This window comes from Saccopteryx leptura, chromosome 8 (genome assembly GCF_036850995.1).
Source record: "Saccopteryx leptura isolate mSacLep1 chromosome 8, mSacLep1_pri_phased_curated, whole genome shotgun sequence".
Taxonomy (NCBI): domain Eukaryota; kingdom Metazoa; phylum Chordata; class Mammalia; order Chiroptera; family Emballonuridae; genus Saccopteryx; species Saccopteryx leptura.
The window spans coordinates 49208159-49222174 of NC_089510.1; the positions used below are offsets into that span (position 1 = coordinate 49208159).

The following is a 14016-nucleotide window of genomic DNA, read 5'->3' on the forward strand; positions in this document are numbered from 1 at the left end:
AACATGGGTCCTCAGCATGCCAGGCTGATGCTCTATCCACTGAACCACCACCTGGTCAGGCTAGAACACTGTGAATTTCAATATCTCTTAATGACCATTTTAGTATCTGCCTTATCCCCTTTTTCAAACATTACATTAATTTTTAATGAGGTATAATTGACATAGAAAATTATATCAGTTTCAAGTGTACGATGTTATGATTCGATGTATAAATTGCACAATGATCACCACTCTGTTTAGTTCACCTCCATCACCATCCCTGTTCAGTTCAAGTTTCCAATCAGCCTATTTTATTTGTACTTTTCTTGATGGCCAAGGTCAGGGCACAGATTAGTTTCTAATTCATCCTTACAGGTAAAACTGTCACCTTTCATCTGCCATGCTATTAGAAACAGAAATTTTTGTGTTGAAAATTTATTAAAGTTTTATTTTGGTTTAAGAAAAGGCAATGTCATCTGTATTGGGGTGGCCCAGGCAGTCAGTGTTTAGAGAGACTTCTGAGAAGAGTGGTGAATAGGACAATTCCCTCCCAATTACCACTGCCCATTCTCATGCCCATCCCAGGTGGGATTCAAATCACCATCAAGGTGAAAGTTGCCTGGGTGGACATTTTGAGCGCAGCTGTACTGATGGGTACGAGTTCTTTGGTTATTCACCTATGTCCCAGGTTGACTGGAACCTGGGCCATTTTTCCCCCAGTATCATGAGTAGTAACTCCCTATCTGGTCACTTACTCAACTGAAACCCCTTTTTCTGCCCAGCCATTCTTGGACTCTGGGCCACAACACATCTGAGAAGCTGTCCCCCAGGTCTCCCTAATCCCAGAAACCATCTTGAACAAGTGGCCTGTCCCATGGGCTGCTGCTCCCTGTTCAGACTGACCAATGCTTGTCCTCTCCTAATCTCAAGTCTATTCACGAATTACTTCTACAACATAACCCCCGTAGCCTTTGATTTTTCCTTCTTGTTTCTTCCTCTTATCCTTCTCTTTCCCATTTCTTATTCATGGGTCTTACTCCAGGGAACCTTTTATTGTACATACAATGACATGGTTATATGTCTCTTTATAACAACTCCAGCCTCACCCCCTTTTCTTCTATGATAGGTCAGCTCTTGGCTCCACACAACCAGATGTGAGTGACTCACAGTGAGGATTGCCTCAGCACACTCCTGTCCAGCCCTTTAATTACCTGTGGTTCTCTTACTTCCAGTCCCAGAGTGCCGGAAGCAAACCTGGAGGTGAGGCCTGAAGAAAGCTGGGACGGCGATGACCTCGTGCAGTGCAGAGAAGCAGACTGCACTCCTGGAGAGCCCCCCGTCAATGTGGAGGAGGGGGACCAGGGGCCCCACACCTGCCGTGTGTGCGGAGATAAGGCCACTGGTTATCACTTCAATGTCATGACATGCGAAGGATGCAAGGGCTTCTTCAGGTAGAGTGACCTATCAGTCTTCACCCACCAGCCACCTCTGACACACTGGGTCACCTCCAACTGAGGTTCTGCTGTTAGCCCATAGGCACCCGGGCCTCGGCTTGACTTGTCTCCCATGTTCAGCGTGTGAGCTGGTGACCTGTTCAAAGGCCCCCTGCTCAGTCTCAGGAGAGCCATTTCTCTCTCAGAGCAATCTTTCGTCTTTGAGGAAAGTCTCCTTCCATTAAGCACTCCCTTTGTTTCTCCATCTGTTCTAAATAAGATAGAAATTCCGTCAGTAAAAAAGGAAGGAATTTGAAAATCCAAAGTACAAGTATTCAAATCAGTCCGAGAGAGTGGTTGTTAAGTAAGAATGGCATAAAATAGATGAAGATTAGGACAAGACAAGCTCACCTGGAAACAGACAAATAAGGAGGTCCAAATGATTCAAGAATAAAACGTCCCAGCTCACAGCAAGACAGGCCCAGACAGAAAGGCTCACGTTGTCCAGCTGAAGAGGAGAGCAGAGCTCAATGCAAGGCTCAGCTCAGGAGGAACAGAAGCCGACCAGGAGAGGAGGGCAGTGGAGGAAGGGGTGTGTGAGGAGGGCTCTCCACTGGCCCTCACGGGTGTGTGTGTGTGTGTGTGTGTGTGTGTGTGTGTGTGTGTGTGTGCACGTGTGCATGCGCTGAGATCAGCTCCTACCTCAGGGGCCACCTTTGGGAACCTCATGCATTCTTGGGACAGCCAACTCAGCCCTCTGAAGAGTGCTTTCTGGAGGCTAGACAAGTGAATGGAAACAAATCCTAGAACCAGGGCCACCCTACAGTCCCAAGGATGGGCTGCCAGTCAGCATGTCATGGGTGGGGGCCAGAACTCCCGGGAGGACTTTCAGGCCTGGATCAGCCCCCGAAGCTCTGTAGCAGTTCAATGCCACCCACCCCCAACACACATACCCTGAGTGAAGAAACCCTGGCTTCAGGCTCCTGTGGTCAAGCTTGAGCCATGGTTAGGTGAGCCTAGGGCAAGTCCTAAGACCCCCTTGTTCCCGCGGGAAATGAACATGCACGCTGTGTGGATTATAATAGAGGTCAGACCAGTGACAATGTCAAGCTGGATCCAGTTACAAGTAACAGAACACTCCACTCAAAGGGGTTTATCAATAAGGAAAACATGTTACCTCTCTTCACTAGGAGGCTAAAGGCTTCAGGGTTGGTGTGGTCAGCAGCTCGACTCTTTCCATTCCTCTCTTCCGCCATCCAACAGAAGAGCTCTGCTCTCAGCCTGCTCCCCGCGGGCAGTGTAGTGCCTGGGCCACCTGGGGCGCGACAGAGTTCAGCCTGAGAAGAGAAAGGCCCGTCTCCTCCTCTCTCTAAGAGGAAGGAGTTGTTCCCAGAAGAGGCTGCTCCTGAACTGGACATTTCCTGAGAGCGCGTCCCTGAGCCACACAGACACCTGAGCCAGACCTGATCCTTCCCACAGCAGCTGTCTAGAATGCCCCAGGGCTGTGGGGTCTCCCCTCCACCTGGCCTGTCCTGGGACTCCCAGAGGCAGGGAGCACCGGAGTGGTGAGGGCTTGCATTCTGCTATCAGGCCGACACAGCTTCAAAGGTCAGCTTGTCGCTTACTTGGAAGACACTGAGCAATTTATCTTTCAGTTTCTGCATCCCTGCCAGGCAGATGACATGATGTGTTTTGTAGGGATGTGAGAACTAAATTTGCAAAGCCCTGCAAAACATCTAGCCCAGCATTGGATCCATAGCATGCCACTAATATGCGCCCTTCCTCTCTGCCCTTCTGGGTGTTCTCAGGTAGGATCTGAGTGCATTTCTTTCCCGGACCAGCAGGGGAGGAAAAACAGGGGGTGGTGCCTGGGAAGCACCTGCTCCTTGGCCTGTCGCTGGAGGGACCTGCCGGTCACTTTGAGTGTGGCTCAGTCTCCCCGTTCAGCCTCTAGGGCCCAGTCTGCAGCCAACTCCTGTCTGTCCCGTGGCCTCACCAGCTTTCCCTCATTTTCCACATTGCTGGACTGGAACCAGAGGCCAGGACCAAGGAAGAATTGTTTCTTTCTGTTCAGCTGTGAAGGGTGGAGGAATACAGTTAGGGCCGCACTGGCTGTGTCACTGTGGGACGTTCAGGATGCCCGGGCTGTGGGGAGAGGGTGGTTGTGCCAGCATCTCTAAAAGGCATGACCCGTCGTCTACCAACCCGGCACGGACACATGAGGACGTGTGGCTGCAGTGCCCACACACGCCACTGTTACAGGGCTGTGAGCAGCTCTGCTCCACTAGGCCAGTCAGGAGAAGCCACTTGGGGAAGCCATTGTCCAGTGGGGTAGAAAGCCTATCCATAGTTACCTGACCCTGGACCCGAGCTGGAGGGGGGTGGTGGGGGAATGGGGGCTCCTTATGTTTCTTATGCTTCTGGACTTGGGTTTCCTCTGGATCCCTCTTCCAAGAAGGAGAACTTCAGGAAGAGGCCATCTCCATAGAAACGTCGCCAAGGTCCTCCTCTGGGGTACCCCGTAATGAGGAAAGAGGGTGTAAGAGGGAGGGGCAGGGGTATGCAGAGGGACCCGGGCCTGGAGCTGGAGCTGAAGCATCTCAGGCAGTGGCTCAGGCTGCGGCAGGGCCTGTTGAGAGTGAGCCCAAGCCCCGGGTGAACATTGCAGAAAGGTTTCCACCGCCTGCCCTCCTGCGGTGACCCCCTGCTTGAGAGGAGCCCAGCCCCCATGGGAGATGGAGCCCTGCCTCCACCTTTACCATGAACCCGAGGGAGCTCAGCGGCACAGGCAGGTCCGCAGGGGGTGTGGCTCGCGTCCCTTGGTATTGGGAGAGGACTGGGAGGAAGAGAGGTGTGGCCTAGAGTTCCAGGCCTGTTCCCCTGGGCCTACATTTTGCTCTTTGTTCTCTCACAGGAGGGCCATGAAACGCAACGCCCGGCTGAGGTGCCCCTTCCGGAAGGGCACCTGTGAGATCACCCAGAAGACCAGGCGGCAGTGCCAGGCCTGCCGCTTGCGCAAATGCCTGGAGAGTGGCATGAAGAAGGAGAGTAAGCTGCCGGCGGGGCTGCAGGCGGGCGGGGGAACCGGGAGGAGCGGGCCTTGGGGATGCGTATGCACAGGTGTGCAGGTGTGCACCATGAATGTGTGTGCACACTAGCTCTGTTGCATGTGGCCATTAGTGGCCTGTGTGCCGCAGGCACACGGAGCAGAGCTTACGGCCTACCTGCCCGCACCGCCATGGTACATTCTGGGGGATGGGACAGATGGAAGGCGTCTTTATCCTCTGCTGTGGGTGTGGTGGGAGTCTCCGACCAGTCATGCCCTTCTCTCTCCTCGTGTGTTCTGGTGATTCTTTTCCCCCTTTATAATTGTCCCTATGGTGATTTAGCCAAAATGGAGGAAGTGGATTTGGGAGAGGGAAGCCAGAAATACATGGTGTGCTGTGACCCCCGACCTTTCGGTGGCTAGAGCCCATTGGCTGCCACAGACATGGTGTCTTAAGAAGAACTGTTTTCAGACAGGTGACACAGGACGCTTTTATTCTACTTGTCAAGCTTTGGAATAATCATGCTACCAGTTTATTCTGAGATTAGAACTCATGGGGGAAACACTGGAAGCTTCCAGCGCGTATTGGTCTCCATCAAAAGGGCGGGCAGCCCTGGCCGGTTGGCTCAGTGGTAGAGCGTTGGCCTGGCGTGTAGAAGTCCCGGGTTCGATTCCTGGCCAGGGCACACAGGAGAAGCGCCCATTTGCTTCTCCACCCCTCTCCCTCTCCTTCCTCTCTGTCTCTCTCTTCCCCTCCCGCAGCCGAGGCTCCATTGGAGCAAAGATGGCCCGGCGCTGGGGATGGCTCCTTGGCCTCTGCCCCAGGCGCTAGAGTGGCTCTGGTCGCGGCAGAGCAACGCCCCGGAGGGGAAGAGCATCGCCCCCTGGTGGGCAGAGCGTCGCCCCCTGGTGGGCGTGCCGGGTGGATCCCGGTCGGGCGCATGCGGGAGTCTGTCTGACTGTCTTTCCCGGTTTCTAGCTTCAGAATAATACAAAAAAAAAAAAAAAAAAAAAAAAGGGGGCGGGCAGCTTCCTTCAGGGCACAAGTTCCCTGGGCATGTGAGCAGAGAGCCTTTCCTGCGGACCAGCTGAAAGTGAAGCCTTCACCCACTCTCTGCTGTGCCCCCCAAGAACCCCCACAGCTTTGTTCACACACAAAAATGGCATCCAGAAATCTGTGGGAGGTCCTAGGCTCCAGGCTACTTAGGAAGTGGTCCGGTTGCTACCCCAGGGAGCTGATGGGTAGGAAGTAGTAGGAAACTACGTGCTAAGCAGTAGCCCCAGCTTTCCAAGGGCTTGGAGACCCAGACAGCTTGGGAGACTGAGGAGACTTGTTCATATCTAATGCACTAGACAGGAATACGTGCTATTAGGTGCCATTTATTGAACATTTATTAAATTCCAGGGTGCATACATGTGAATATATAGGGTTTTAAAGTTGTGAGTATGTAAAACACAGAGTATATTCCTGTATTAGTGTTTTTTAATTATTGTATTGGTAATACAATTGCAAGCCTACTTTTGCCTACCCTTGCATATGGATTCATATAGATGTGTGCATATGTATATATGTCTATGTACATCTATATTCTGTATAATATAGTCAGGAGCTATATTAGGCATTTTCCATGCAATGCCTGTCACTCCAGATTACAAAGAAGAAAATCGAAGGCAGGACAGGTTAAGGAGTTTGCTCAGGGACATCGTTGTCACTCAAAACCTATCTACTTTTGATTCTGAAGCCCAAGCTCTTCCCACTGTTCCACTAACTCATCACAAACCCTGTAGTCGTGGGCAGCTCAGCAGCTGCACCTCACCTTGCTGTCCTTACTCAAGCGTTTCTCCAGAGGGGTGACAGTCTTCGTGAGTTTGGAGAAGGGTGGGTTTCTTGTCACCAGCACTTCACTACTGCTGCCTGGGCGGGTTAGAAAGGGTGGCCCGAGCACCTGGCTGTCCCTGCAGTGATCATGTCGGATGCCGCCGTGGAGCAGCGGCGAGCCTTGATCAGGAGGAAGAAGGAAGAACAGATTGGGATGCAGCCCCCAGGAGCCAAGGGTCTGACTGAAGAGCAGCAGACAATGATCAGGGAGCTGATGGACGCTCAGATGAAAACCTTTGACACTACCTTCTCGCATTTCAAGAATTTCCGGGTATGAAGCCTTATTATTATTTTCTTTTTTATTGAAGTTATTGGAGTGACACTGGCTAACAAAATTATACAGGTTCTAAGTGCACAATTCTACAACACATCACCTGTACACTGTGTTGTGTGTTCACGAACCCAAGTCAAGTCTTGTCCATCGTCATTTAACCCCCTACACCCTCCTCCCCCTTTTCCGACCCCTTTCCCTGTTCCTGGCAGTCGCGGGGTGTGAGGCTTTAGGGTTGGCTCAGCAGCTGTGTCAGCTCCTCAAAGACGCAACCTCATTTTCAGGGATCCTCAAAGAGTGGTTCCTGGAATCCACAGCGTCAGCTCCTGGGAACTCATTAGAAATGTAAATTCTGCCTGACCAGCCATAGCACAGTGGATAGAATGTCAGCCTGGGACTCTGAGGACCCGGGGTCGAAGACCCGAGGTTGCCCTCTTGAGCACGGGGTCGCTGGCTTGAACATGGGATCATAGACATGACCCCCATGTTTGCTGGCTTGAGCCGAAAGGTCACTGGCTTGAAGCCCAAGGTCTCTGGCTTGAGCCCAAGGTTCCTGGCTTGAGCAAGGGGTCACTGGCTCCACTGGAGCCCCCTGGTCAAGGCACATGAGAAAGCAATCAATGAACAACTAAAGTGCCACAACAAAGAATTGATGTTTCTCATCTTTCTCCCTTCCTGTCTGTCTGTCCCTGTCTTCCCCCCCCCTCCACCCCTCCCTCTCTCTCTGAAAAAAAAAAAAAGGAATGCAAATTATCAGATCCCCTCAAGCCTCCAAATCAGAACCCTGAGGGTGGGCCAGGCTGATTCTGACACTCACTCAGGCTTCAAAATCTTTGCTCTCACCATCCACAGCAGGTGGGAATTAGGTCTGAGCCATAAATGGAGTCTTGGAACCTGAGTCATCCCAGGGTCCCGTGTGTTCAGGAACTTATGAAAACAGGGTCAGGGCCTGTTGGGGGTATAACGTTTGTGAATTGGTTTTATTGATTCAAGAAATGTTAGAGATCTCAGCACCATCAGCCATGTCTGATCCCTCCTCCACCTCTGTGAACACAGAATCTCGGGCGACCTGCCCAACTCAGAGATCTGATAGCCAGTGGCCCCAGAAATATGTCCTTTCCATCTATAGACCCCAGACCCTTCTCTCTGAGTCTTCCAAGGGCAAAATCAGGGATGCTTCGGACACACCCATGGATATAGGTCCCCTCACCTTCCCCTGGGGCAGGGAGCAAACCCATTTCTGACCAGGCAAGGATGTGAAGGACCATTAATTCACAGATCCAGAAATTACATCACTTGGTAGGAGACCAGAAAGAAGAAGCAAGAGGTGTGTGTGTGTGTGTGTGTGTGTGTGTGTGTGTGTCTGCAATTATGCATCCTCTCAAGCCTGTTGCTGTGGGTGCCCATCTGGGGTCTGTGTGGGAATGTTTTGGGGCGAATACATGCTGTTTAGCCTCTCCTTTCTCTACCTCCTGTTCCAGCTGCCGGAAGTGCTTAGCACTGGCCATGAAATCCCAGAATCTCTGCAGACTCCATCGAGGGAAGAAGCTACCAAGTGGAGCCAGATCAGAGATGAGCTGTGCTCACTGAAGGTCTCTGTGCAGCTACGGGGGGAGGACGGCAGCATCTGGAACTACAGACCCCCAGCCGAAGGCACTGGGAAGGAGATCTTCTCCCTGCTGCCTCACATGGCTGACATGTCAACCTACATGTTCAAAGGCATTATCAACTTTGCCAAAGTCATCTCCCACTTCAGGTAGGACTTAGGTGTTGGGTATGGAAAGGAGCAGAAAATGGCCAGCAGGTTCAAAGGTCCTGGGGTAGATGTCTCTGAAGTTGGGGGACGTTGGTGCCCAAAGACCCTCCTTTATCTCTGTGCCTCCATCCCAGGCACCTGGCACCGTTAGGGAATGGAGCCCTCACTGCGTGGTTCCTCAGCTTTCAGACAGCGGGCCTGCCGGTTAATCTCACTGTGTCTCAGCCTCCTCATCTGCTAGAAGGGAGCTAACGATGCCTACTTGTTGGGCTGTCATATGCAGTGAGAAAACATCTGAAGAGCGTCCAGCTCATACATGCTGGACATTCAGATAGTAATTCCCTCCCCTCTGTATCCCTGAAAGGGCAGAAATCACAAGTAGTCAGTTCCATAACAAGGAAAGAATTGGAAGGAAAGGGAAGAAAGTCCAGAGGGAGAAGAAGGAGGGACAGGCACAGATGCTGGGTCTCTAGCGGTCTGCCACCAGGAGATGGTCGAGAAGGTCATGAGGAGGGAGGTGGTCCTGAGGACCACAGGTGGAGACTCCCCAGACCTGGGTGTGGAGGCCACAGCCATGGGGCAATGGGTTAGGGAGAAACCTTGGATCCTCCTGGGGTGGAGCACTGGACATATCTGTGCTGGCGTTGGACACTGGGCCCTGCCAGCCCTGGTCAGGCGTAGCTGAATGACACACATGAGGGGCCCTAACTTCATCAGCAGGCAAAGGGAAGGTTATAGTCCAGGAGCCCATAGGTCACCCTGTGGCCCTGTGGGTAACACATGGGATTTATTTAAGGGGGTGAGGGTGGCCATGGGCTGGAGTGGAGCTCAGATTGTGGCAAATTAGGTCAAAGGAGCAAGAAGAAAGATGTACTTACGCTTGTGAACCTTGATGCCCACTGCCATCGATGACCGACAGTGTAACACTGTAATGGGAGGCCACGCGCTGGAGGCAGGCATTGCCCTCACCCCCATTCTGCAGATCGAAAACTGAGGTTGACTGAGGTTAAGGGACTTACATAGGTCGCGGTTAGACAGAGGCCAGATTTGGAGGCACAGAGTACAGAGTTCAGAGCCATTACCTGCTAGGCCCTGGCTGGGTGCTGCGGAGATGGGAAGAGTAAGATCAATGTCACAGCGTTTGTAGTTCAGAAGTATGGATCTGAAAGAAGAGGGTATGAGGAAAGCAAGGGACCGAATTCCCGAAGAGAACGAAGCCAGGCGGAGGAGCACTGGAGGCCGCCGCCGTGGCTGGGCCCATGCTCAGTTCTGGGAGTGAGGCTCACGGCACCCAGGCTCCCTGGACGGAAACAGCAGAAACACGGAGTCTGAAAGACCTCAGGACGCAAACATCCCTGCTGCGTGGAACTCCTGCCGAAGGGGAGGCAGCAGCGCAAAGACTCTAGGAAACCTGTAGGAGGCGCAAAGACAGCTGGGCCTGAAGCACTTAAATGAAGGATTCACTTAAATGAAGCGAGAAGGGCACTTATTCTAAGTGGGGAAACTGAGGCAGAAAGTATGAGGCCAGGGATGAGGAGCCAAGGCATCAGCCGTGGGCCAGCGGCTGTGCAGGGAGTCGGCGGAGACGGGGCCAGGCTGCAGGGAGGCCAAGCTCCACTGGCAGGGAGTCCCTGAAGGTAGCCGGGCACTGGGGGGAGATGTCAGGGCAGGTAACTGGTTCGGCTGCCTTGTGCGGGTTAAGGATTGGAGGCAGCCAAAAGCAGCTGCAATAATCCTCCCGCCTCCCTCCCCTCCCCCAATTTCTGGATTATGGGAGTGGGTTCTGCCCTCTGGCGGCTTCCCGGAAGCTGGCATCTCATCCCATTCCATCCCTGCTGCCAGGGACCTGCCCATCGAGGACCAGATCTCGCTGCTGAAGGGGGCTGCCTTTGAGCTGTGCCAGCTGAGGTTCAACACGGTGTTCAATGCAGAGACTGGGACTTGGGAATGTGGCCGGCTGTCCTACTGCTTGGAAGACCCTGCAGGTGCCCAAAAGCCAGCTGGCTGCTCTGGCTGAGGGAGGAAAACAACGGGAGGGAGGAGAGGAGCCACACCAGGCTGCGCATGTCCTCGATTGCAGGGCGGAGACCTTGCGGAAGGAAGTCTGGCTCTTGGCTCCGCTTCCTGACAAGTTTTCCCCTCATCCCGCACCCACACTCAGGTGGCTTCCAGCAGCTCCTCCTGGAGCCCGTGTTAAAATTCCACTACATGCTGAAGAAGCTGCACCTGCATAAGGAGGAGTACGTGCTGATGCAGGCCATCTCCCTTTTCTCCCCAGGTGAGGCCCCCACCTGTCCTTCCTGGCTCCCGCCCCCCCCAAGCCTGTTCACATCTCTCAGCTTCAGCTGTAGGAGGCAGGAGCCCCTCCTCTTCCTCCTCAGGGAAGGTCCTAATCCACGGCGTTCTCCTCTCACTGCACAGCCAAGATGGGGTCCAGGTGGTTTCTCCTGGGGGGTGGAGTGGGTAAGGCGCAGCCCTCTTGGCGCTCCGCTCATTTCCCTGCCTGGTGTCTCTGGCTCTGGAAGGTGGTTGCCAGGCAGTTTGCCCTCCCTGGGTGGGACTGAGCTTGCCTTTGCCCCCGTGGCCTTGCTGGTACCACACTGGCCTCCCCCGCCCTACCAGACCGCCCAGGAGTGGTGCAGCGCAGCATGGTGGACCAGCTGCAAGAGCGATTCGCCATCGCCCTGAAGGACTACATTGAGTGCCATCGTCCCCAGCCAAGCCACCGGTGAGCAGCCGGCAGGGAGGGGGTGAGGGAGGTGCCCTGGCAGCCCTGCCCTCCAAGCCTCTGCCCATTCCAGTTTCTCTGGGAGAGCAGACTGGAGCCACTCCTGGGCCGGCTCTGATGGCCAGGGCTTTGTGGCCCTGTTCTGTGACCTCCACGGAGGCCTCCTGCCTGTCAGCCTGAGCCACAGCCCAACCGTGGGGAAACCTGGAAAGGGCCTGAGGCCGTGCCCAGCCAACCGGTAGTGCTGCTACGGCACAGCGCATGTCTGTCCTCAGCCTTCCCTTGTCATCGAGGGGTGGGGACAGCCAGGTAGCCTCCTGAGGCTCCTACAGGGTCTTCTAGCTCAGTCAGCAACAACCAGAATGATAATAAAGATAATGATAACAGTAACAATGATAATAGCAATTCTGTAACAGCTATCGTTTATTGAGATGTGCCGGCCCTGGTGGCAGGCATTTTACATGTATTGTCGCTGTTAGTCTTGAAAATGGCCCCAGCAAGTTGGTGCTACCACCATCACACAGGGGACTGGAGGCTCAAGGTGACGGCCCCAGGTTCCACAGCCTGACAGGTGGGATCTGGAGGTGGACCCAGGTGGACCAAGTCTGCAGCCCGCACTTTGGAATGCTGCTTTACCACCTCCCAGAAAAAGACAGACAAAAAGGGTAGGAAGCTCCCTAGTCCGTTCTCACAGCCCAGAGGAGGAAGGCTGCTAAGGGCTTAGCCAAACTTGAATGGGAGGCTTCCACCCATTCACTGGGCCTCAGAGGTCCACAGGCTGGAGCCACGGCGGATGAAGGCCAGCGCTGAGGACGCTAGCGTGAACCTCGTGCCTCAAGCCCTTACTTGGGCTGCTCCTGCTTTCTTTTGAGGTCAGAATCTTGGGAGGCTGCAGTGGCTGTGTCTTCATTTGCTCAGTCCTCCCCTGTATGAAGCTGGGAGGCATCATGGGGAAACTGAGGCATGAGATGTGTTTCAGTCACTAGGTCCCAGGCTTGATTCACGAAGAGAGAGCAGCTTGCAGCTCCTGCTTCCACAACCACTGTACTGGGTCCTTACCCTAGCCACCAGCCACGGGAGTGATTCACCCCGAACTGACCTATGCACTAGGTGCCTGCAGTGCCTGGGCATTCCCATGGAAATCCCCAGGTACCGGGACTCAGGCCCGGAGGATGAGGCGCAAGTTGAGGGGTGCAGGTCCATGCAAGCGCCCCAGCTTGTTCTGCCCTTCTCATCCACGGGCTGAAAGAGAAGCATAAGGAATTCAACTGAGCCTTTCTCTTGGCTGACCCCAAATATTCTGAGATTAAAACCCTCAAACTGGTTCAAGGTCAGAGAGGTCGCAGGGTTGGTGGGTGGGGGCACGGGTTGGGCCGCACCCCCAACCGTTCCTCCGGCTGGCCCGCAGGTTCCTGTTCCTGAAGGTCATAGCCATGCTCACGGAGCTTCGCAGCATCAACGCCCAGCACACCCAGCGGCTGCTGCGCATCCATGACATACACCCTTTCGCCACCCCTCTCATGCAGGAACTGTTCAGCCTCTCGGACGGCTGAGCGGCTGCCCCAGGAGTGCGCCTCCCTGGGGCACCCAGAGCCAGAGCCCTCGGGGCCGCCACTTCTGGGGCTAGACAAATGGACACCACCGAGAGCCGCCCTGCCTACAGGTCCTGCCTGCTCAAGGAACTCACAGCAGCTCTGCCGGTGCTGGCTGGCATTCCTCAGGAAGGGAACGTGCCATGCCGGCCACCCAGCCCCCAGCTCAGTCTGTGGAGAGCAAAGCCATTGACTCGTAGATGGAGGGTGCATTGGCCTGTAGGTCGGGCCTTTCAAGAGGCAAAGCCATACGGTATACAGAGATATATGGTAGAATTGGGCGCCTGAAACCTGTGTAATTCTGTTAACCAGCGTCACCCCAATAAATTCAACTTTTAAAAAATGAAGCAAGGCCACTACCCCTTTAGAAAAGGCCTTGTGATCTGGGGATTTGGTGTCATGGTAGGAGAGCAGAAAGGATGACTGAGCTTGGGCCATCTGAGGGTCTGTGCCCACACCCAAGTTCATTAGCTTCTTGGGTCTTTTTTTTTTTTTTTTTTTTTTGTATTTTTCTGAAGCTGTAAATGGAGAGAGACAGTCAGACAGACTCCCGCATGCGCCCGACCGGGATCCACCCGGCACGCCCACCAGGGGGCGACGCTCTGCCCACCAGGGGGCGATGCTCTGCCCCTCTGGGGCATCACTCTGTTGCGACCAGAGCCACTCTAGCGCCTGGGGCAAAGGCCAAGGAGCCATCCCCAGCGCCCGGGCCATCTTTGCTCCAATGGAGCCTCGCTGCGGGAGGGGAAGAGAGAGACAGAGAGGAAGGAGAGGGGGAGGGGTGGAGAAGCAGATGGGTGCTTCTCCTGTGTGCCCTGGCCGGGAATCGAACTCTGGACTTCCGCACGCCAGGCCGACGCTCTACCACTGAGCCAACCGGCCAGGGCCGCTTCTTGGGTCATTTTGCTGCTATGCCTAGTGTCCATCTCCTACTTTTCCACTCACTCTCACCCCACAGCTCCCTGTCCTGAGTTGGTCGGTGAGTTCCAGGCCTGTGTCAATCAGCAGGTGCCTTAGTGTCTATAGGAGTACTCTAGCAAGAAGCCCCAGGAAGTCTGCACCAAATCTCAGAGGCTTCTCATGACCACTCTGTGTCCATTCTTCCCTCCTTCTGTGTCTCTGTGTCTATTCAAACACATTATTATTAACTACAAACAACATGCAAACGGCTGTGTGGGATACACGCTGAATCAGACAAGGATCCTGGCCTGGAAGAGTTTGTTTCAGTACAGAAAACAAAGCAGAAACACAAATAACTTTTGATCAAAAGAAGTGACAAGTGACATAAGAAGAATTTTTTTGGTGTGGATGCTAAGTTATGCTGGGGTTCTG

General features: G+C 53.9%; 1 protein-coding gene across 3 annotated transcripts in view; it reads left to right on the forward strand.

Moving 5' to 3' along the window:
• NR1I2 (nuclear receptor subfamily 1 group I member 2) overlaps positions 1 to 13026 on the forward strand; it is a 28149-nt gene extending 15123 nt beyond the window's left edge. The window contains exons 2-10 of one of the 3 annotated variants that reach the window (XM_066347574.1): positions 1212 to 1430; positions 4327 to 4460; positions 6421 to 6608; positions 8090 to 8364; positions 10207 to 10349; positions 10526 to 10642; positions 10987 to 11092; positions 11617 to 11757; positions 12501 to 12786. In XM_066347574.1, coding sequence (XP_066203671.1) covers positions 1399 to 1430; positions 4327 to 4460; positions 6421 to 6608; positions 8090 to 8364; positions 10207 to 10349; positions 10526 to 10642; positions 10987 to 11092; positions 11617 to 11757; positions 12501 to 12645 — 1281 coding nt within the window. In that variant the 5' untranslated portion in view covers positions 1212 to 1398 and the 3' untranslated portion in view covers positions 12646 to 12786. Of the gene's footprint in view, positions 1 to 1211; positions 1431 to 4326; positions 4461 to 6420; positions 6609 to 8089; positions 8365 to 10206; positions 10350 to 10525; positions 10643 to 10986; positions 11093 to 11616; positions 11758 to 12500 lie in introns of those variants that run through there. The other 2 variants (XM_066347575.1, XM_066347576.1) reach the window with 2 other exon arrangements.
• Positions 13027 to 14016: the final 990 nt, after the last annotated feature.